We start from the raw sequence: 21,837 nt of genomic DNA on the forward strand, positions 1-21,837 counted from the left end.
ACACACACACACACACACACACACGTGCACACACATGTGCACACACACACACACACGCACACGTGTACACACACACACACACATGTACACACACACACCTGTACACACCCACACACACACACACATGTACACACACACACACATGTACACACACACACACATGTACACACACGTACACACCGCCATGATCATATTGAATGGCTCGAAGGGCCGAATGGCCTACTCCTGCACCTATTTTCTATGTTTCTATGTTTCTATGAGTGGGGCGGGGAGAGAGTGAAGCACCGTGAGAAACTCGCTGCATTCCCTATTTACATAATAAAGGAGAAAACAATAGCAACACTCAAATGGCAATTAAGACTAAAATATTTCCTTGATCCAATAACTCGATGAATTTAAAACAAATTCCATGCATTTTGCTTTGATCAAAACAGGTTTTATCGTCAATTTAAAACTGCGGTAATTGATCTGCAAACGACAGTGTTTTTTATTCTAAGCCAACAAATCTATTCATAAAAATCTTTTATGCAGTTGCCAAGCAATCTATCAGCGTGATGTGATCTCAGGGAAGGTATGAAGATGAGTGCGAGAGTCTGAATAATCAGCAACTTCATTATGCTAAGCCATATGTTTCACCTTCACTTCAAACTAAATCCACCCATTGTCCAGATGCACAACAATTAAATATCGCCGCACGCACAGACACGTGCAAATTAAACATCGTGAACGGCCCAAAACTACGCAGCCTCCGTACTACAGCTCATAAAACTTGCACAAGGCGGCATTCTACCCATCCCACCAGCCCGCCCTGTACACGCAACATTAGCTCACTGTGTACACTCCACTGTGTCTGACTCCCTGCCCCACCTCTCCATCTTCCTGCTGTCTAACTGCCCCTATTAACCAGTGACCCCGATCCAGTCACGATCTTCCCATCTACCTCATTGTGCCTCTTGCACCTTTTCTCTGAAACTGCAACGTCATTCTGCAGTAACGCTGTATTCTGCACTCTGGTACCTTTGTCTTTGCACTACCAGTTGTACTTGTGTAAGGCTAGATTTACTTGTCTACCTGGATAACAGGCCAACAAATATATTGGGGGGGGGGGGGGGGTGTCACAGGGGACACATCCCCCCCATGTTTTGAGAGGTGGGGGACATCCCCCCCAAGTTTTTGTGATCCCGATTTTAAAATCTCCACTTTTAGCGCTGGATTGAGCCTACAAAGCCTCGCGTGTGTGTGAGTGTGCGCATGCGTGCGTGGCCGGCAAAACATTGTGTCCCCCATCCCCTCCATGTTTTGATAGCGAGTTCCGCTCTTGCAGGTGACTATAATACACACTGTACAGGTGACTATAATACACACTATACAGGTGACTATAATACACACTGTACAGGTGACTATAATATACACTGTACAGGTGACTATAATACACACTATACAGGTGACTATAATACACACTATACAGGTGACTATAATACACACTATACAGGTGACTATAATACACACTATACAGGTGACTATAATATACACTGTACAGGTGACTATAATATACACTGTACAGGTGACTATAATACACACTATACAGGTGACTATAATACACACTATACAGGTGACTATAATATACACTGTACAGGTGACTATAATATACACTGTACAGGTGACTATAATACACACTATACAGGTGACTATAATACACACTATACAGGTGACTATAATACACACTATACAGGTGACTATAATACACACTATACAGGTGACTATAATACACACTATACAGGTGACTATAATACACACTATACAGGTGACTATAATATACACTATACAGGTGACTATAATATACACTGTACAGGTGACTATAATATACACTAGGACATCCAGGACAACAACCATCTGGTCCAGGACCTGGTCTACCTGGCTCAGGTGTACCAACTGCCCTTCTCTCCCTCGACCAGGAGAAGGCTTTCGACAGGGTGGATCACGCCCCGCCTGTCTGGTTTCCTAACACATGCGAAACGGCCCCGTCACGCGTGATGGTCACACACGCCTGGTTACTGACACATCACACGTGTGTGGGAAGGAACTGCAGACGCTGGTTAACACAGAAGACAGACACAAAGAGAGGTGGGGGTGGTGAACGGCGTCTCTAGTCTCTCACCCAGGTTCTTGATCCTGCCCAGCATGTTGTCGGTGAAGTTCTTGTACGTGGCTACTTTCCCTTCAGGAGAGGCGATGCCGATGTGAGCCTCGTAGATTCTCAAACTCCGCGGTTTCGGTGGGTGTGGATACTTGCGCTGTGAACACATGAAGCACTACCTCAGTCAGTCCACACCGACACTGTAGATCCCTGGGGCACAAGAGGGTTAAACTGTACCCCAGTCTCATGAGGTGTAGAGAGGGTTAAACTGTACCCCAGTCTCCAGCTCTGCGGTTGGAGCAGGGACCGGTGAAGTTTTGCCGGAACTTTCCACACTGGAGCTCTGTGTGGAGGCTGGTCTGTGACTCTCTCGGCCCTGTCTCCCTGCCTGGGTCCATGATTCACCCCGACACACATCCTCCTGGTGAAGATGCACGGCTCACCCTGAACGCCACGCACAGCGGGTGCCCACATGCGACTGGGGTGCAGTTTAACCCTGTCCGCGTGAGACTGTACATGCACACACGTACATGCATACACACACGTACACGCATACACACACGTACACGCATACACACACGTACACATGTACAAGCACACACGCAAGTACATGCATACACACGCACACATGTACACGCACACACACGTACCCGTACACACATGTACACGCACACACGTATACGCATACACACACGTAAACGCATACACACATGTACACGCACACACATGTATAAGTACACACACACACGTAAGGCATACACCCACACATGTACACGCATTCACATGCACACGCACACAAGTACACATTTGCACACACGTACACACATGCACACACACACATACATGCATACACTTGTACACACGCACATGTACACGCACGCACACACACACACGTGGACAAGAATAATCCCAGGAATGAGTGGGTTAACCTATGATAAGCGTTTGTCAGCACTGGGCCTGTACTCGCTGGAGTTTAGAAGAATGAGGGGGGACCTCATTGAAACATACAGAATAGTGAAAGGCTTGGATAGAGTGGATGTGGAGAGGATGTTTCCACTGGTGGGAGAGTCTAGGACCAGAGGGCACAGCCTCAGAATTAAATTATGTACCTTTAGAAAGGAGATGAGGAGGAATTTCTTTAGCCAGAGGTGGTGAATCTGTGGAGCTCATTGCCACAGACGGCTGTGGAGGCCAAGTCAGTGGATATTTTTAAGGCAGAGATAGATAGATTCTTGATTAGTGCGGGTGTCAGGGGTTGTGGGGAGAAGGCAGGAGAATGGGGTTAGGAGGGAGGGGTAGATCAGCCATGATTGAATGGCGGAGTAGACTTGATGGGCCGAATGGCCAAATTTGGTTCCTATCACTGATGACCGTGGGTCTGTGTGTAGCGACCCAGCAGTAACGTGTCATGTCTCAACGGGTCTGGATCAACGACAAACACAGTGCAACTTGGCTTCTAAAGGTGCTGACATCTCCCAGCTCGACTACACCTTGTGTGTTCACACTCCACCACGGTGTGTACCTGGACACCACGGTGTGTACCTGGACACCTGGACAATCTCATCTGCCCTTATTCACAGGCTCAGTTCCCTCCGACCTTCAATGATGGTGCTTTCAGGAGGGAACCACCTCAGCTCACCCCACCTGTTGCCCTCACCTGGTAGACACAATAGACAATAGGTGCAGGAGTAGGCCATTCGGCCCTTCGAGCCAGCATCGCCATTAAATGTGTTCATGGCTGATCATCCACAATCAGGACACAAAATGCTGGAGTAACTCAGCGGGACAGGCAGCATCTCTGGAGAGAAGGAATGGGTGATGTTTCGGGTCGACACCCTTCTTCAGACTGTTGCTCCCACCTGTAGATCTAACCGTTGCCCCCTGTTGGTCCCCCCGTGCCTCCACTCACCTCCCTGCCTCTCCCCACCTGTCCCTCAGCCCGTGCACACTGAGCATCACCTGCCTCTATTGGGCCTTTGCCGAGCTCGATGACTGTGATCACACCTCTAGTGACTCTAACTGTGAAGGCAAAGTGTATGTTGGCGTCACGCTGTGATCTGGAACGCTGTGGATGTGGAAACTGTTCCACAACGGCACGTGAAAGCAAATTGGATAAATATTCACAAGGGAACGGACTGGAAGTCACAGCAACCTCTCCATGACCTGCTGCACCAAGAACTAGCCCTGCAGACAGTGGCTGCAGACAACCCAGTCCATGCCACCCACCAGTTGGCCAGTGGGCAGCTAACCCCCCGCTAGCCAGTGGCCAGAGCGACCAGCTCCAGCTAGCCAGTGGTCAACCAGCCCCAGCTAGTCAGTGGTCAACCAGCTCCAGCTAGCCAGTAGCCAGAGCAACCAGCTCCAGCTGGCCAGTGGTCAACCAGCTCCAGCTAGCCAGTGGTCAACCAGCTCCAGCTAGCCAGTGGCCAGAGCAACCAGCTCCAGCCAGCGATCAACCAGCCCCAGCTAGCCAGTGGTCAACCAGCCCCAGCTAGCCAGTGGTCAACCAGCTCCAGCTAGCCAGTGACCAGAGCAACCAGCTCCAGCTGGCCAGTGGTCAACCAGCTCCAGCTAGCCAGTGGTCAACCAGCTCCAGCTAGCCAGTGGCCAGAGCAACCAGCTCCAGGTAGCCAGTGGTCAACCAGCTCCAGGTAGCCAGTGGTCAGCCAGTGTTGGATGACAAATGAGTTTATATTTCACTGTAGACGAATCTTTCCTGTGGATATGAGGATATGGTCCAATCGTGGGTAAATGGGACTAACTCAGATGTTTTAGTTTAGATTAGAGGCACAGCAGGAGCAGGCCCTTCAGCCCACCGAGTCCACGCCGACCATGGATCACCCACTCACTGGTTCTATGTTATCCCACTTTCGCATCCACCCTACACACTAGGGGGGCATTTTACAGAGGGGCCGATTAACCTACAAACCCACACGTCTTTGGGATGTGGGAGGAAACTGGAGCACCCGGAGAAAACCCACGCGGTCACAGGGAGAACGTGCAAACCCCACACAGACAGCACCCGAGGTCAGGATGGAACCCGCGTCTCTGGCGCTGTGAGGCAGCAGCTCTACCCGCTGCGCCACCGTTTCACCATGGGGCATCTTGGTTGGCATGGTGAGGTGGGCCGAAGGGCCTGTGTGACCCTGACTCGAGGAAGACAACACTTTACCCTGGGCACGAGAGGCTGAGGGGTTGATTAATGATGAGGTGGAGATAAAGATGCTTCACATAATGAAACATTAAACCTGCCTCGACTGCCTTCAAGGAGGACCAGCCTGAAACGTTTCGGCTCGAAGCTCTTTGACAAACTTGGCTGTCAGGGGTGAGGGGGAGGTTGGACAGTGCCAAGGCTGCTCGCGGGCAGAGAGGTTGGGTAGTTTCCAGTTGAGTTCAGTTTATTGTCACGTGTACTGAGGTACAGTGAAAAGCTTTTGTTGCGTGCTAACCAGTCAGCAGAAAGACAATATCTGATTACAATCGAGTCATTTACAGTGTAAGGATACATGATAAGGGAATAATGTTTAGTGCAAGGTAAAGCCAGCAAAGTCTGGTCAAGGATAGTGCGAGGGTGGTTGAGGACAGAGCCTGGCACTGCTCTACTGCGATGTTCCATGGCCGCTCAATGCTGCTCGCACGTCACCACCAGGTGGCAGTGTTGTTCAGACACGACACAACTGATGCTGGGAATCATTGCGGTGTTAGTGTGATTTAGTGTGGCCCCTGTGTCCAGTACTGTGGCCCCTGTGTCCAGTACTGTGGCCCCTGTCCAGTACTGTGGCCCCTGTGTCCAGTACTGTGGCCCCTGTGTCCAGTACTGTGGCCCCTGTGTCCAGTACTGTGGCCCCTGTGTCCAGTACTGTGGCCCCTGTGTCCAGTACTGTGCCCCTGTGTCCAGTACTGTGTGGGCAGGGTGGTCAGTGTGGGCAGGGTGGTCAGTGTGGGCAGGTTGGGCCGAAGGGCCTGTGTCCATGCTGTAGACTCGTTCATCCCAGGAACAGATCAGGAGAGATTGACTAAGGGGCCGTGTCTGTCTGCAGAGACCCAGTGAGCCTTGGACCAAGGATGCAGGAAATAACAAGGGAGACCCACGCGGTCGCAGGGAGAGCGTGCAAACTCCACACAGACAGCATCTGAGGTCAGCATCAAAGTCGGGTCTCTGCTGCTGTGACACTGTGGCTTTTGATGAGAATACAGATGTGGCTTCATCCCCGCACCCTGGTGGACACACGGGGACACACGGGGGGGGGTGGGGACACATGGGGACACACGGGGTGGGGACACACGGGGACACACGGGGTGGGGACACACGGGGGGGGGTGGGGACACACGGGGACACACGGGGTGGGGACACACGGGGGGGGTGGGGACACACGGGGACACACGGGGGGGGGTGGGGGCACACGGGGACACACGGGGGGGGGGGGGGGACACACGGGGACACACGGGGTGGGGACACACGGGGACACACGGGGCGGGGACACACGGGGACACACTGGGCGGGGACACACGGGGACACACGGGGCGGGGACACACGGGGACACACGGGGCGGGGACAGTCTGGGACAGTCACCACACTCACACACATTGTGACTGGAGACAAGGAGAGGGCACACGCCACCAGTGGGGAGTGGGTGTACACGGGGAGAGCGGGCAGGGAGAGGGCACAAGCCACCAGTGAAGGACAGGATTACATCTCCATCAGAGTTCTCCTGGTCATATAAAAGGGATAATGATGCAGAAGAGGATTAAAAATGATTGACAAGAATGATAGGAGATGAGAAAAGTAACGGATGAACAGCTCTGGTTTGTTTTCAGTGAAGCTGAGGGTGGACATGAGGATCCACACTAGCTGCTGACAATTCACACAGCGCCTGTCTGATTCTGCCCTCACACTCCCCCTGCTCATCACCGCCTGAACCTCACCCTGTGGGCGAGTGCCTAGAGTCAGTGACCAGCCCCAGGTGTGGACACCAGCTGGACCACAACCCCCCACCCTCTTCCAGTGGAGGCAGGAGGTGCGTGGAGGCTTCTCCTGGCTACGCCCGTCCATCTCAGCGTTGCACACTACTGCAGCAATGTCCATCAATGTCCATCACTGCCCATCAATGTCCAGTCCATCACTGCCCATCAATGCCCAGCATTGCCCATCACTGCCCATCAATGTCCAGCACTCTGCCAGTCTGAAGAATGGTCTCAACCAGAAACATCACCCATTCCTTCTCTCCACAGATGCTGCCGGTCCCGTCCCGCCCCGCTGCGTTACTCCAGCACTCTGTGTCTGTCTCCAACATGGAGCTGCTGCGAGTCACACGTTGGGTTGGGCCAAAGTAATTCAGCATATTGAGGTGATCACTTGCCAAGTGAAAAATGGGAAAGAAATTGCCTTTGCTAAATTATCGGGAAATATTCCATTGTCATGGTTACCCAACGACTTCCATTTCTCTGTGTTACGGTCAAACAGGAGGTTAGCCATTAGTGCCGTTACCACGGTGGGCGAGAGATCTGGTCACGTGCTGGCAAGCACAAGGTCATGTGAGCCCTCTCCATACTCAGTGGGTCCCCGCCTCACTCATTCCCCCCCCCTCACCCCCCCCTCACTCATTCCCCCCCTCACCCCCCCATCCCTGCCTCACCCCCGCCTCATGGCTCAAAGACGGAGTGACCAGATCACTCAAACTGAGTGTGTGCGCGTGTGTGTGTGTGCGTGTGCGTGTGTGTGTGCGTGTGCGCGTGTGTGTGCGTGTGCGTGTGTGTGTGTGTGTGCGTGTGTGTGTGTGTGCGCGTGTGTGTGTGTGTGTGTGTGTGTGTGTGTGTGTGCGCGTGTGTGTGTGTGTGTGTGTGTGTGTGCGTTTGTGTGTGTGTGTGCGTTTGTGTGTGTGTGTGTGCGTGACTGATTGGTGAGTTCTTGAAGCAGGAGGCAGAGGGGCTGTGTAAGGGACAGCCATACAGTGTGGACGGCTCGATTGTAATCATGTCCTTCTGCTGACTGGACATCACACAACAAAAGCTTTTCACTGTACCTCAGTACACGTGACAATAAACGACACAAACAGCTGCAACAATGCACCGCCATCACAGATGCCTGCACCCCCCCCCCCCCCCCTCAACCTCTCAAACAGATTCACAACAGACTCTTCCCACTGGATGCTGAGCTTCCCTTCCCCCAATCCACCAACACCCCGCCCTTCCCCCGTCGGCCCCTCCCACGTGGTGGCCTCGAGACCAATGAGAGCGCCGGACACTGACACGGTGCGGCCGACAGTGGCTGTGAGTGAGCTGGTGACCCCTGACCCCACCCACACCCCCTGGTGACCCTGACCTCACCTACACCCCCTGGTGACTCCTGACCCCGCCCACACCCCTGGTGACCCTGACCTCACCTACACCGGGCTCCCACCCACTCCAGGCTCTCACTACACTCCACACGGCCCTGCCTCACCACAGTGGCCATGGATCAGATCTCTGTACATTCTATAGTCCTCCTTAGCTATGGTGGGCAGGGTAGACAAAAATGCTGGAGAATCTCAGCGGGCGCAGCAGCATCTATGGAGCGTATTTGCAGTGGAGTAGACAAAGTGGGTAGGGGCTAGTACACTCCCCATGGGCCAAGAGCCCTGTTGTGAATGTAAGGTGCATCTGATGTTGAATGCTGCTCTTGCTGCCTGGAGGAGAGGGAGCACGATATCTCAGCATCTCCAACTGAGTTTGAAAGTGATCTAGATCAATGTGAAGCTACATCTCCGAGCACTGGCTGTGACTGATTAGGAGACAGGCTGAGAAGATGCTGCATTTAAGGGAATAATACATAAGTTGTTGGAGAAATATAATTCTTTAAGGCACAAGAACCCAAGAAAAATGATTCTCCGTGCCTGTCAGAAGAAATTAACCCCAGCCTTCAGCCCAGTGAAGTGGCTTGTATAGTTGGTAGAATGAGCATCAGACTTGAGGATTGGAGCGCCGTAGACCTGAGCAGATGATGCAGAACATAACAGCAGATCGGCAAGAAACCAGACATAGAGTCATCGAGTGAGACTTGCCCACCACCAACCAACATGTCCCAGCTACACTAGTCCCACCTGCCTGCGCTTGGTCCATATCCCTCCAAACCTGTCCGATCCATGTACCTGTCTAACTGTCCCTGCCTCAACGACCTCCTGTGGCAGAGGGGCAAGAAACAAAGCTGCCTGCAAGGCATCTGCAGGTTTGTGCAAGGCACAGCAGAGAGGGAGAGAGAGAGAGATAGAGAGAGTAGAGGGCTCACAGTGGGAACAATGCATTTGCCTTCAGAAAGAAATGCAAAACTTGCCAGATAAATAGGAGAAGGAATGGTCTGCAGAGCGAGAAACAGAAGTAAATTCAGTTAATGTGGGAAACTGAGGACGTTCACCCTGTGACTGGGTGCCTGTCTACAAGTCCCATTCCCTGCATCACACCCCTGCCTCTCCAATCCTGGAGTAAATGCTGGAGTAACTCAACGGGGTGGGCAGCATCTCTGGAGAGAAGGAATGGGTGACGTTTCGGGTCGAGACTCTTCCTCAAACATTAAAAGGCGAGTGCGAAAGATGGGAGAGGGGGGGCAAGACAGATCATGGCCAATAGATCATGACCAATAGTAGATGAACAGTGGGGGGGGGAGAGGCAGATTGTTGGACCAAGGCCAGAGATGGAGAGACAGGAATTGGATAAGGATAAGGAATTGTGCATAGTTAGTCTGAGGGTTAGAAAGGGCCGAATGGCTTGCTTGCTGCATGACTGTAATGAGTGTAATGAGCAGACGTACCACGTATCGCTGGGGTGGGTCCCAGTGCACCCAGTCATAGGCTGGAGATGTTTCATCGCGGGTCACGTAGTGGGCCCAGGGAGAGATGCGGTACAGGCGCTGCCCACTCCGGTCCTCAATCGCCACCTGCAGAGGAAACATACGTCGTTACAACTGGCTACATTGGCACACACACGCACACGCACACACACACACATGCGCACACGCACACACGCACGCACACACGCACGCACACACACGCGCACACACACGCGCACACACACGCACACACACACGCACACGTACACACGCACACACACACGCACACGCGCACACGCACGCACGCACACGCACGCACATGCACACACACACACACACGCACACGCACACGCACACACACACACCCGCACACCCGCACACACACACGCACGCACGCGCACACGTGCACACACCCACACACACGTACGCACACGCACGTACACACGCACGCACACACACACACACCCAAACCACCCACCCAAACCACACACACACGCACACACACCCGCACACACACACATACACACACACATACACCCGCACACACACACACACACCCGCATGCACACACACCCACACATACACACACACACCCACCGACCCACCGAAACTACCCACGCACTCACCCACCCAACAGGTGAACTAGTGGGCACCAGGACCCAGGACACACAGGATGGGGCACTGCCAGCTGACCATCACGGCCTGTGCTGGGTGGGGGGGGGGGGGGGGGCATGTGGAAATTGCATTCTGCAGGAATTAGAGGCAATAATTCACAGTGTAATATTGTTGAATAAATGCCAGCTCCATTCGTATCAAATCCCTCTCCCGCCAGCTTGAAATAACCGCGTTGACAGCCTGTTAAACTCACTGACAGCAAGTCTCACATCAACGTGTGAGACATCTGTACATACATCTCAGGAGACACACACATAGACACAGAAATACTCATGCGCACACACACGCACACACATACAGACGCACACACACACACATAGATGCACACACACACACATACACAGAAATACTCATGCACACAGACGCACACACACACACACACACACACACACACACACACACACGCACACACACACACACGCACACACACACACACACACGCACACACACACACACACACACACGCACACACACACGCACACACAGACACACACACACACAAGTTACGTTCCGTAATCCACAGCTCTGATTAGGCCTCATCACAGGAGGGGGATGGAGGCCATTCAGCCCTTTGAGTCTGTGCTAGCAGGCAGAGGAACCCTGCTACCCCTCCACTGCACCATGCTCACCCACCCACCCTCACCGGCGGTGAATCTGTGGAATTCATTGCCACAGACGGCTGTGGAGGCCAAGTCAATGGATACTTTTAAGGCAGAAATAGATATATTCTTGATTAGTACGGGTTTCAGGGGTTATGGGGAGAAGCCAGGAGAATGGGGTTAGGAGGGAAGATAGATCAGCTCTGATTGAATGGCAGAGTAAACTTGATGTGCCAAATGGCCTAATTCTACTCCTGTCCCTTATGACACTGCCAGAGGGAGTGGGGGCATTGCAGGGGGAGTGGGGGCATTGCCAGGGCGGGGGGGTATTGCCAGAGGGGGTGGGGCATTGCCAGAGGGGGTGGGGTATTGCCAGAGGGGGTGGGGCATTGCAGGGGGATGGGGGTATTGCCAGAGGGGGGTGGGGCATTGCCAGAGGGGGTGGGGTATTGCCAGAGGGGGTGGGGTATTGCCAGAGGGGGCGGGGTATTGCCAGAGGGGGCGGGGTATTGCCAGGGGGGTATTGCCAGAGGGGGTGGGGTATTGCCAGGGGGGGTGGGGTATTGCCAGAGGGGGTGGGGTATTGCAGGGGGATGGGGGTATTGCCAGAGGGGGTGGGGTATTGCCAGAGGGGGTGGGGTATTGCCAGAGGGGGTGGGGTATTGCCAGAGGGGGTGGGGTATTTCTAGAGGGGGTGGGGGGTCAGGTACAATCATGGTTTAAGAGACACTTTGACAGACACACACAGGCAAGGCACAGAAGGACATGGTCACATCAGTGTATATGTGTCAGCATGTGTGCGATGGGCCGAAGGGCCTGTTTCAGTTACCATGGTTTACACGCGTGCTGATGGATGGGGGCAGGGTGTGGGGTGACGTTTAGCTGGTGTGACGGATGGATTCAATCAGCGGGCGTTTCTACTGACTGAGCTCAGCTCCTGTCTGCCGCTCCACTCACTCAGCTGAGAGTCAGAGCAGAGACTCGTCGCTACAAAGCCAGCGAGCTGCACTCGTCACCTCATGCTGAGAGTGTTCACAAATGGGTGCTCTCTCCCCCACGCTCCACACAATGGCTGCATGGGGCAGCTCTGGATGCCTAACCCGATATCTGGCACTGGTGATTGTCGGGCACCTCACTGTAAAGGCACCACATACAGGAAGGCAGCAGCTTCTGTCACCTATCCATGTTCTCCACAGATGCTGCCTGACCCGCTGAGTTACTCCAGCACTCTGTGAAACCTCACCTATCCATGTTCTCCACAGATGCTGCCTGACCCGCTGAGTTACTCCAGCACTCTGTGAAACGTCACCTATCCATGTTCTCCACAGATGCTGCCTGACCCGCTGAGTTACTCCAGCACTGCTTTAACACACTCTTGCCCAATACTGGGGAAGAGTTGCTGAACGAGGGTCTCAGCAAATGCCTTTAACCCTGCAGCGAGTGGTGGCATGTGAGTGGGTGGTCGAGGGAATCGGGACAGCTGCCAGTTAGTGTATCGTCACCGTGTGTGTGTGTGTGTGTGTGTGCGTGTGTGTGCGTGTGTGGGCACTGTGTGTACCCAGGGCTCAACGACACTCTCTGCTGGAGTAACTCAGCGGGACAGGCAGCATCTGTGGAGAACATGGATAGGTGACTCTGGTCCACGTTGTGTGAGGTGGGGTTTGTAAGGATGGGTGTCACTGTTTGATGGGGATGTCTCCATGCTTCACGACTCGATGACCTTGAACCTTGCAACTGGAGCGTCGTGATGACGTTCACTTTAGTGAAGCTTCGATCCAAATGGAGAGAGACTGCAAGTGAGTGAAGTGGGGGCTGGAGGTGTCAGAGTGCAAGCATTCTAGTGGCTCCCCCACGCCAGTCTAGCAGAGCATCGGTTTAAGGTGAGAGGGGAATGATCCAATAGAAACTTGAGGATCAGGTGGGTGTATGGAACAGAGGAGGTAGAGGAGGCAGGTTCAAACAAGTACATAGATGCTGCCTCACCCGCTGAGTTTCTCCAACATTTCGGTCTACCTTCAGATTCAATTAGAATCTTTAAAAGACATTTGGTCATGTACATGATTGGAGATATGGGTGATAGGTGGGTGAATGGGTCTAGTTTGGATGGGCAGGGACAGGTTGGACTGAAGGGCCTGTTTCCGTGCTGTGTGACTGGATGGATGTGTGCGTGCAGCAGACGAGGGAGCTGACTGTCCTGACACTGTTGTTTCCATGAGTCAATAACATCTTCTCCCCTCTCTCTCTCTCTCTCTCTCTGTTCCATCGCTTCAAAAACACAGCGCGTGTAGCAAACCGCGAGAAGAGAGCCCAGCAAACCGTGATGTAGAGAGAAACACAGAAACCAGCCGAGACAAATAAGGAAAGGCTCAAATATCAAAGCCGTCAGACGAGCTGTCACAAGGCAAGCGTTGTCTGCAAATCCAACCTGGGCCCTGCTCCACTCAATCAGTCAGCAGCACAGGCCAGCTCCCACACACACCATACCTTTGTCACGGCATCTGACAGCAAACATGTGAAGTGATTGGAATACTGGTAACACACCGCATACTAGAAATAACGTTTAGGAAGCATCTGCCGATGAAACTTAGTGGGCACAGAATATCAGAAACGGAGGATGCATCACAGATCGCACTGCCACCAACCACAGGGCAGGCTGGCCATTCCTCACAGAGCTGAAGGCTCACTCCTTGTAGCCTGCGTAATGAGAATGGAAATGCGTCCAGTTTGTAAATCGAGCAGAGATGAAGAGGGGGAGCGAGCTGCAGGGAGATGACACAGACAGTAACTCAGGGGTAAAACTCCACACTTACTCCAGCACCTTGTGCTCAAGATCCCAGCGTCTGCTGTTCCTTGTGTTGTGGCAGTAGGTTTGCGATGGGCTTGGGAGCTGCAGGATAATCAGGTCTAGAGGACACAGGAGCATGGAGGAGGCTTTCATGGGATGCAGGCAGGCGATAGTCACCGGTCAAACACAGTGAACCTCCTGAGTCAGGGTGAGCGTGTATCCAGAATCTGCCCCATGCATTCACTACTCCTGTGGTACACTAACTGAGATGCCAAGCTGATGCTTCATACAGACAGCGTGAAACTATCAAACAACTTACAGAACTTTAGTACAGGTGTCAGAGGTTATGGGGAGAAGGCAGGAGAACGGGGTGAGGTGGGAGAGATAGACTTGATGGGCCGAGTAAACGTGATGGGCCAAATGGCCTAATTCTACCCCTGTTGTAGATCAAACAGTTTTGCTGATTTGATCCGTGTCTGGTTTTGCTGCTGGCATGATCCATAATCCATAATCCATGTCATGTTTCCACAATACCACCTGGTGGAATGCGGGCAGCCATGTTAGTTAGTTCAACCTGTGACTCCGAGCCTGCAGTACTCATTTCGATGGTCTCTGTATGTATTCTAATTAAAGTATCTGTTATGATAGACAATGACTCTATATCAATAGCACTTTGCACATGGTGTCAGAAGTGGGATAACATTGCGGTCGATGACATAGAATCTCAACCTGTATGGGTGATCCCCTAGGTGGCGCTGCAGCTTCACAACACTGACCGGGAAGAATAACATTGGTGGGTTGTAACACCTCTGCCTTCCTTAGATGATTCAACTGTTCCTGAGATAAAATATTGCATTTCGCTCCAGTTTGGATTTTCATCTCAATCACTTTATTGTTTACTGTTACAGTGGCCATTGGCTCACTATTCTGCATATTTTGTGTGATAATAGAATGTGCCTCTCCTCCACTTATGACCTTACATCTATGGTCACTTTGCCTAAAGTGCTCTTTACCGACACTTGTCACTTGCTCTGTCCTATTCTCTAGAGTCGGGCAAGCCCAGTAGGGTCCCCTATGTGTAGGAAGGAACTGCAGATGCTGGTTTAAACTGAAGATAGACACAAAAAGCTGGAGTAACAGGCTGCATCTGTGGAGAGAAGGAATGGGTGATGTTTCGGGTCGAGACCCTTCTTCAGACGTACGTCCTCTACGTACTGCCCGAGGAACGGGTCCTGAATAAATGCCACCCTGAGTGAACCCTTGGACTACAGCTGTCCTGGTCCATATGGGCAAAGTTAAAATCCCCCACTACGACAACCTTATTAATCTTGCAGCTGCCTGCAATCCCCTGGCATATTTGTTCCTCTAAGTCACGTTGACTATTTGGGTGCTGAGAGTACAGTCCCAACAAGGTGAACATCCCCTTCTTGTTTCTCAGCTCCACCCATACAGCCTCACTGATGATGCCTGCATCTGGCCCATACGTGGCTGAAGCTTTCCTGCCCACTCCACTGCTCTCGCTGGCACTTGTTCCAGATACCCACCACCCTCTGTGTGAAGAAATTGCTCCTCGAGTCTCTTACTCTTCACCTGAGCGAGCCGACCAGTGTAAGGCTTACACTCTGCCCTCTTTATGCATTACACCACTTCATGAATCTCTTGCCCTAGAGTAGGTGAATCGAGGACCAGAGGACATAGGTTTAAGGTGAAAGGGAAAAGATTTACTCGGAATCACACAAGGGTGGTGGGTGTATGGAAAAAGCTGCCAGAGGAGGTAGTTGAGGCGGGGACTATCCCAACGTTTAAGAGACAGTTAGACAGGTACATGGATAGGACAGGTTTGGAGGGATATGGACCAAACGCAGGCAGGTGGGACTAGTGTAGCTGGGCCATGTTGGCCGGTGTGGGCAAGTTGGGTTGAAGGTCCTGTTTCTACACTGTATCAGTCTGTAACTCACACTGTGGTTATGGATTACATCTTCCACTATGCTCTTTATTTCTGGATTCCTCTACATATGGAAAAGACCAAATGATAGGAAGATTTGACGTGGCGGATGGCGCTGGCCTGGAAGTCATTGTCTACTGAGGAAGTGGAAGCAGGAATGAGAATTATTATTCAGGGAAGCTGTAGATAGAGACATAGAGTCATAGAGTGATACAGTGTGGAAACAGGCCCTTCGGCCCAACTTGCCCACACCGGCCAACAATGTCCCAGCTACACTAGTCCCACCTGCCCGCATGGTCCATATCCCTCCAAACCTGTCCTATCCATGTACCTGTCTAACTGTTTCTTAAACGTTGGGATAGTCCCAGCTTCAACTACCTCCTCTGGCAGCTCGTTCCACACACCCACCACCCTTTGTGTGAAAAAGTTACCCCTCCGATTCCTATTAAATCTTTTCCCCTTCACCTTGAACCTATGTCCTATGGTCCTCGATTCCCCTACTCTGGGTAAAATGCTCCGTGCATCTACCCGATCTATTCCTCTCATGATTTTATACACCTCTATAAGATCACCCCTCATCCACCTGCTCTCCATGGAATAAAGACCCAGCCTACTCAACCTCTCCCTATAGCTCCACCCTCTAGTCCTGGCAGCATCCTCGTAAATCTTTTCTGAACCATTTCAAGCTTGACAATATCTTTCCTATAACATGGTGCCCAGAACTGAACACAATACTCTAAATGTGGTCTCACCAACGTCTTATACAACTGCAACATGACCTCCCAACTTCTCTACTCAATACTCTGACAGATGAAGGCCAATGTGCCAAAAGCCGTTTTGACCACCTTATCTACCTGCGACTCAACCTTCAAGGAACCATGCACCTGTACTCCTAGATCCCTCTGCTCGACAACACTCCCCAGAGGCCTACTATTCACTGTGTCGGTCCTTCCCTTGTTCGACGTCCCAAAATGCAACACCTCACACTTCTCTGTATTAAATCCATCAACCATTCCTCAGCCCACCTGGCCGATCGATCCAGATCCTGCGGCAATCAGCAAAAACACTCTCTTTTGTATCGTCAATAAACTTGCTAATCTTGCCCTGTATGTTCTCACCCAAATCATTGATGTAGATGACAAACAGTAACGGGCCCAGCACCGAACTCTGCGAAACCTAGTCACAGGCCTCCAGTCCAAGAAATAACCTTCCACCATCACCCTCTGCTTCCTTCCATGGAGCCAATTTGTTATCCATTCAGCTATCTCTCCTTGGATCCCATGCGATCTAACCTTCCAGAGCAGGCTACCATGCAGAACCTTGTCGAATGCCTTACTGATATCCATGTATACAACATCTACAGCTCTGCCCACACCAACCCTTTTGGTCACGTCTTCCAAAGACCCAATCAGATTTGTAAGACATGACCTCCCAAGTACAAAACCATGCTGACTATCTCTAATCAGCCCTTGCCCATCCAAATACCTGTATAACCTAACCCCCAGAATACTCTAGTAACTTTCCAACTACAGATGTTAAGCTCACCGGCCTATAGTTCCCTGCATTTTCCCTGCAGCCCTTCTTGAATAGAGGCACAACATTTGCCATCCTCCAGTTTTCCGACACCTCTCCTGTATTTAAGGATCGGATCGCTCGTAAATTTCAACCAAGGCTCCCGCAATTCCTCTCTAGTTTCCCACAATGTTCTTGGATATATCTGATCAGGCCCTGGAGATTTGTCTATCTTCATACACGTGAGTACCTTCAGTACTTCTTCTATGGTAACACAGACTGCTCTCAAGACACTTCATTGTCTCCCCTAAGTTCCTCTGTCTTTCTCCTCGGTAAATACAGAGAAGAAATACTCATTTTGAACCTTGCCCATCTCCTGTGACTCCACACAGAGGTGACCGCTTTGATTCCTGAGATGTCCCACTCTCTCTCTCATTACCCTTTTCCCCCTTATATATTTATAAAATATTTTGGGATTGTGCTTAATGCTACCCGCCAGAGCTATCTCCTGGCCCCTTTTTGCCTTCCTGATTTCCTTTTTCAGCCTCCTTGTGTGAAATCAAACTGATGGGTTATGTGAAGAGAGTTGATGGGCATATCGCTACTGGGATTTGTGGATGATAAGAGTAAACGGGTGGATGGTGGTCAGCACGGACTGGAAGGGCCGAAGGGCCTCCACAATCCCTCCATCTCACAATGCAAACAATGATCCAGTGCCCACTGCTGATTTCCTCCACAACTCCTTATCTCAGCACAGGGACAACCCTGGCAAATTTATGTTTTGTCAAATCTAACATCACAATTCAACAAATGTCGGCTTCGGATTTTTAACAGAAGACAGGAGGTGCCTGCCAGATTCAATACAATAGACAATAGGTGCAGGAGTAGGCCATTCGGCCCTTCGAGCCGCACCGCCCTTTAATGTGATCATGGCTGATCATCCCCAATCAGTATCCCGTTCCTGCCTTCTCCCCATATCCCCTGACTCCGCTATCTTTAAGAGCCCTATCTAGCTCTCTCTTGAAAGCATCCAGAGAACCGGCCTCCACCGCCCTCTGAGGCAGAGAATTCCACATTCAAGTGCGTACGACACGCAGTGGAGAACTACGTGGCATTCCCAGCAAAGCTCTGTTGCACCAACTCACACCCACACAGCACTGATATAAAACTAGTAACAGTCAGAGTCATCAATTAGTCAACGATAAACTTAAAAAAAACATGCAGTTTCAATCCTCTCCTCTTCAGTCAAGTGACAAATTGTAAATGTTCAGGAATCATTTATAAATCATGATGGATTTCTAAATACTCAAGTAATGAATGACTCCCATCAGGAAATGAGTTTTTGTACTTTAATTGCACGAGACTCTAACGAGTGAACAAGCCAAAGGGTTAAAGCAACATAACCAGGTGAAGTAAACATCACAGAGTGCTGGAGGTACTCACAGGCCAGGCAGCATCTGGGGAGACACGGACCCAGGTCCAGGGCTCCAACACAGGGTGCTGTCTGCTGGATGGGCCCAATGATCGACCAGAACATCCTTGTAGGGCGATGGCTCCAATCTGCCTTTCCATTTAAAGGATGAGAATCCAACTCTGATCCTCCCAGAGTTCATATGATAGGAACAGAATTAGGCCATTCGGCCCATCGAGTCCACTCCGCCATTCTATCTTTCCCCCTCAACCTCATTCTCCTGCCTTCTCCCCATAACCCCTGAACCCCACACTAATCAACAATCTATCAATCTCCACTTTAAAAATACGCAATGATGGCATCCAGAGCCGTCTTTGGTAAAGAGGGGTGGGAGATTGCAATCTTCACATGCTCCACCCTGTTTCAACGAATGCAAACAACCTGGCGTGCACAAACAGAAGATCAAACAGAACAAGTTGTCTTACAACTTTAGGCTGTGCACGCCATACGCAAGAGGAAGAAGTGGCAATGAATTCCATTGATTCACTGCCCGCAGACTAAAGAAATTCCTCCTCATCTCCTTTCGAAGGGAATGTCCTTTTATTCTGAGGCTGTGCCCTCTGGTCCTCGATAGGAAATTCCCCTCATCCTAAACTCCAGTGAGTGGAGGCCCAGGTGATACAGTAGAGACTTTGGGGATGTGTTAGTGGTGAAGGAGGGTGGAGGAGGCTGGACCCAAAGGGGCAGTGAGGTGAAGGGTGAACGGCAGTGGGGGGTGGGGAGGTTATTGTTGTTGGGGTAGAGGGCCACAGAGGGCAGCTGGGGGGGACTGTCTGAGGGTGATGTTGTCTGTGGTGGGTCACCTGGCGACAGAGCTGGAGGGCAGGGGAATGGGGTGTTAGTCAATGCTGATTGTAAACTACCCCTAGAGTAGGTAGGTGGCAGCTGGTGTCAATAACCATGGGGCAAAGAATAGATTACTGGGCCTAAAGTGGGGCATTGGGTTGCTGAGAGAGTGGACACACACTCGATGGCATGAATGGCCTCTATGTTGAATGAAATATATCAAACTGGAAGTTGAATACATTGTCCACTGGCATTGACACGGTGGACAGACATGGAGGAAATGGCAAGGATTCGAGGGCACAGCTTTAGGGTGAGAGGGGCAAAGCTTCAAGGAGACGGCCAGGACAGGTTTAGAGGGATATGGGCCAAACGCAGGCAAGTAGGACTTGTGTAGCTGGGACATGTTGGTCGTGTGGGCAAGTTGGAGTGAAGAGTGGACAAGTGTTTCCACACTGTATCACTCTGCATGAGAGGGCATTATTTATATAGAGGGTGGTGGGTGCCTGGAACGCGCTGCCAGGGGTGGTGGTGGAGGCAGATACCATAGTGGTATTTTAGACAGGCACATGGATATGTAGGGAATGGAAGGATACGGACATCGTGCAGGCAGAGGGGATTAGTTTAACCTGGCATCATGTTGGCATGGACATTGTGGGCCGAAGGGCCTGTTGTTGTGCTGTTCTGTGCTCAGCCACTGACCACAACCCTTACCTTCCTGGACACCGAAGATAATTGATCAGGATGTTTATTGGATATTAAAAGGATAAATGGTGTGCTGGCGACTGTGGTGTGTGGTGTGTGGCCGGTGACTGTGGTGTGTGGCGTCTGATCACCAGGTTCTCCAGGAACAGTGGTCAAGGCACTAACTCAGGCCACGCACCGCAGTGTCCAGCTGCCCATTAATACCCTTGTGCTGTCTCAGGCCCACAAGACAGTTGACAAGGATGTTGCCAGGACTCGAGGCTCTGAACTGCAGCAGAGGTTGGGCATCCCACTAATGTTATCCCACTATTATCTATTCGCAGGCTAGGACTTTATTCCCTGTAATGCAGGAAGTTAAGCACTGATCATGTAGATTAAAAACCTGGCGACATAGGCTCAAGGTGAGAAGGGAAAGATTTAATAGGAACAGACCATAAGGACAACTTTATCACAGAGTGGTGGGTATATACGTAGGTACATGTATGTATATGTACATATGTCTGTCTGTAGAAGGGTCTCGACCCGAAACGTCACCCATTCTTTCTCTCCAGAGATGTCACCTGTCCCGCTGAGTTACTCCAGCATTCTGTGTCTGTATAGTGGTGGGTGTACACCGCCAGTACACCACCTGTACACCACCAGTACACCAACTGTACACCACCTGTACACCACCTGTACACCAACTGTACACCACCTGTACACCACCTGTACACCACCTGTACACCACCTGTACACCAACTGTACACCACCTGTACACCACCAGTACACCACCTGTACACCAACTGTACACCACCTGTACACCACCAGTACACCACCTGTACACCACCTGTACACCACCAGTACACCACCTGTACACCACCAGTACACCACCTGTACACCACCAGTACACCACCTGTACACCACCTGTACACCACCTGTACACCACCTGTACACCACCAGTACACCACCTGTACACCAACTGTACACACCTGTACACCACCAGTACACCACCTGTACACCACCTGTACACCACCAGTACACCACCTGTACACCACCAGTACACCACCAGTACACCACCTGTACACCACCTGTACACTACCAGTACACCACCTGTACACCACCTGTACACCACCTGTACACCACCTGTACACCACCTGTACACCAACTGTACACCACCTGTACACCACCTGTACACCACCTGTACACCACCTGTACACTACCAGTACACCACCAGTACACCACCTGTACACCACCTGTACACCACCTGTACACCACCTGTACACCACCTGTACACCACCTGTACACCACCTGTACACCACCAGTACACCACCAGTACACCACCTGTACACCACCAGTACACCACCTGTACACTACCAGTACACCACCTGTACACCACCTGTACACCACCTGTACACCACCTGTACACCACCTGTACACCAACTGTA

At 51.5% G+C, this 21,837-nt stretch overlaps 2 protein-coding genes across 7 annotated transcripts in view; one reads left to right on the forward strand and one right to left on the reverse strand.

Annotated features, from left to right (window-relative positions):
* cadm2 (cell adhesion molecule 2) overlaps positions 1 to 21,837 on the forward strand; it is a 1,169,873-nt gene that overhangs the window by 294,376 nt on the left and 853,660 nt on the right. The gene's annotated exons all lie outside the window — the stretch shown is intronic.
* The window catches only part of LOC116980864 (heat shock transcription factor 2 binding protein), a 161,267-nt gene that overhangs the window by 35,344 nt on the left and 104,086 nt on the right, over positions 1 to 21,837 (reverse strand). Inside the window, exons 4-5 of the mRNA XM_033033480.1 lie at positions 9,921 to 10,046; positions 2,159 to 2,294 (exon numbers count right to left, since the gene is read on the reverse strand). Of these exons, the coding sequence (XP_032889371.1) occupies positions 2,159 to 2,294; positions 9,921 to 10,046 (262 nt within the window). The remainder of the gene's footprint in view (positions 1 to 2,158; positions 2,295 to 9,920; positions 10,047 to 21,837) is intronic.

This window comes from Amblyraja radiata, chromosome 14 (assembly GCF_010909765.2).
Source record: "Amblyraja radiata isolate CabotCenter1 chromosome 14, sAmbRad1.1.pri, whole genome shotgun sequence".
NCBI classification, from domain to species: Eukaryota; Metazoa; Chordata; class Chondrichthyes; order Rajiformes; family Rajidae; genus Amblyraja; species Amblyraja radiata.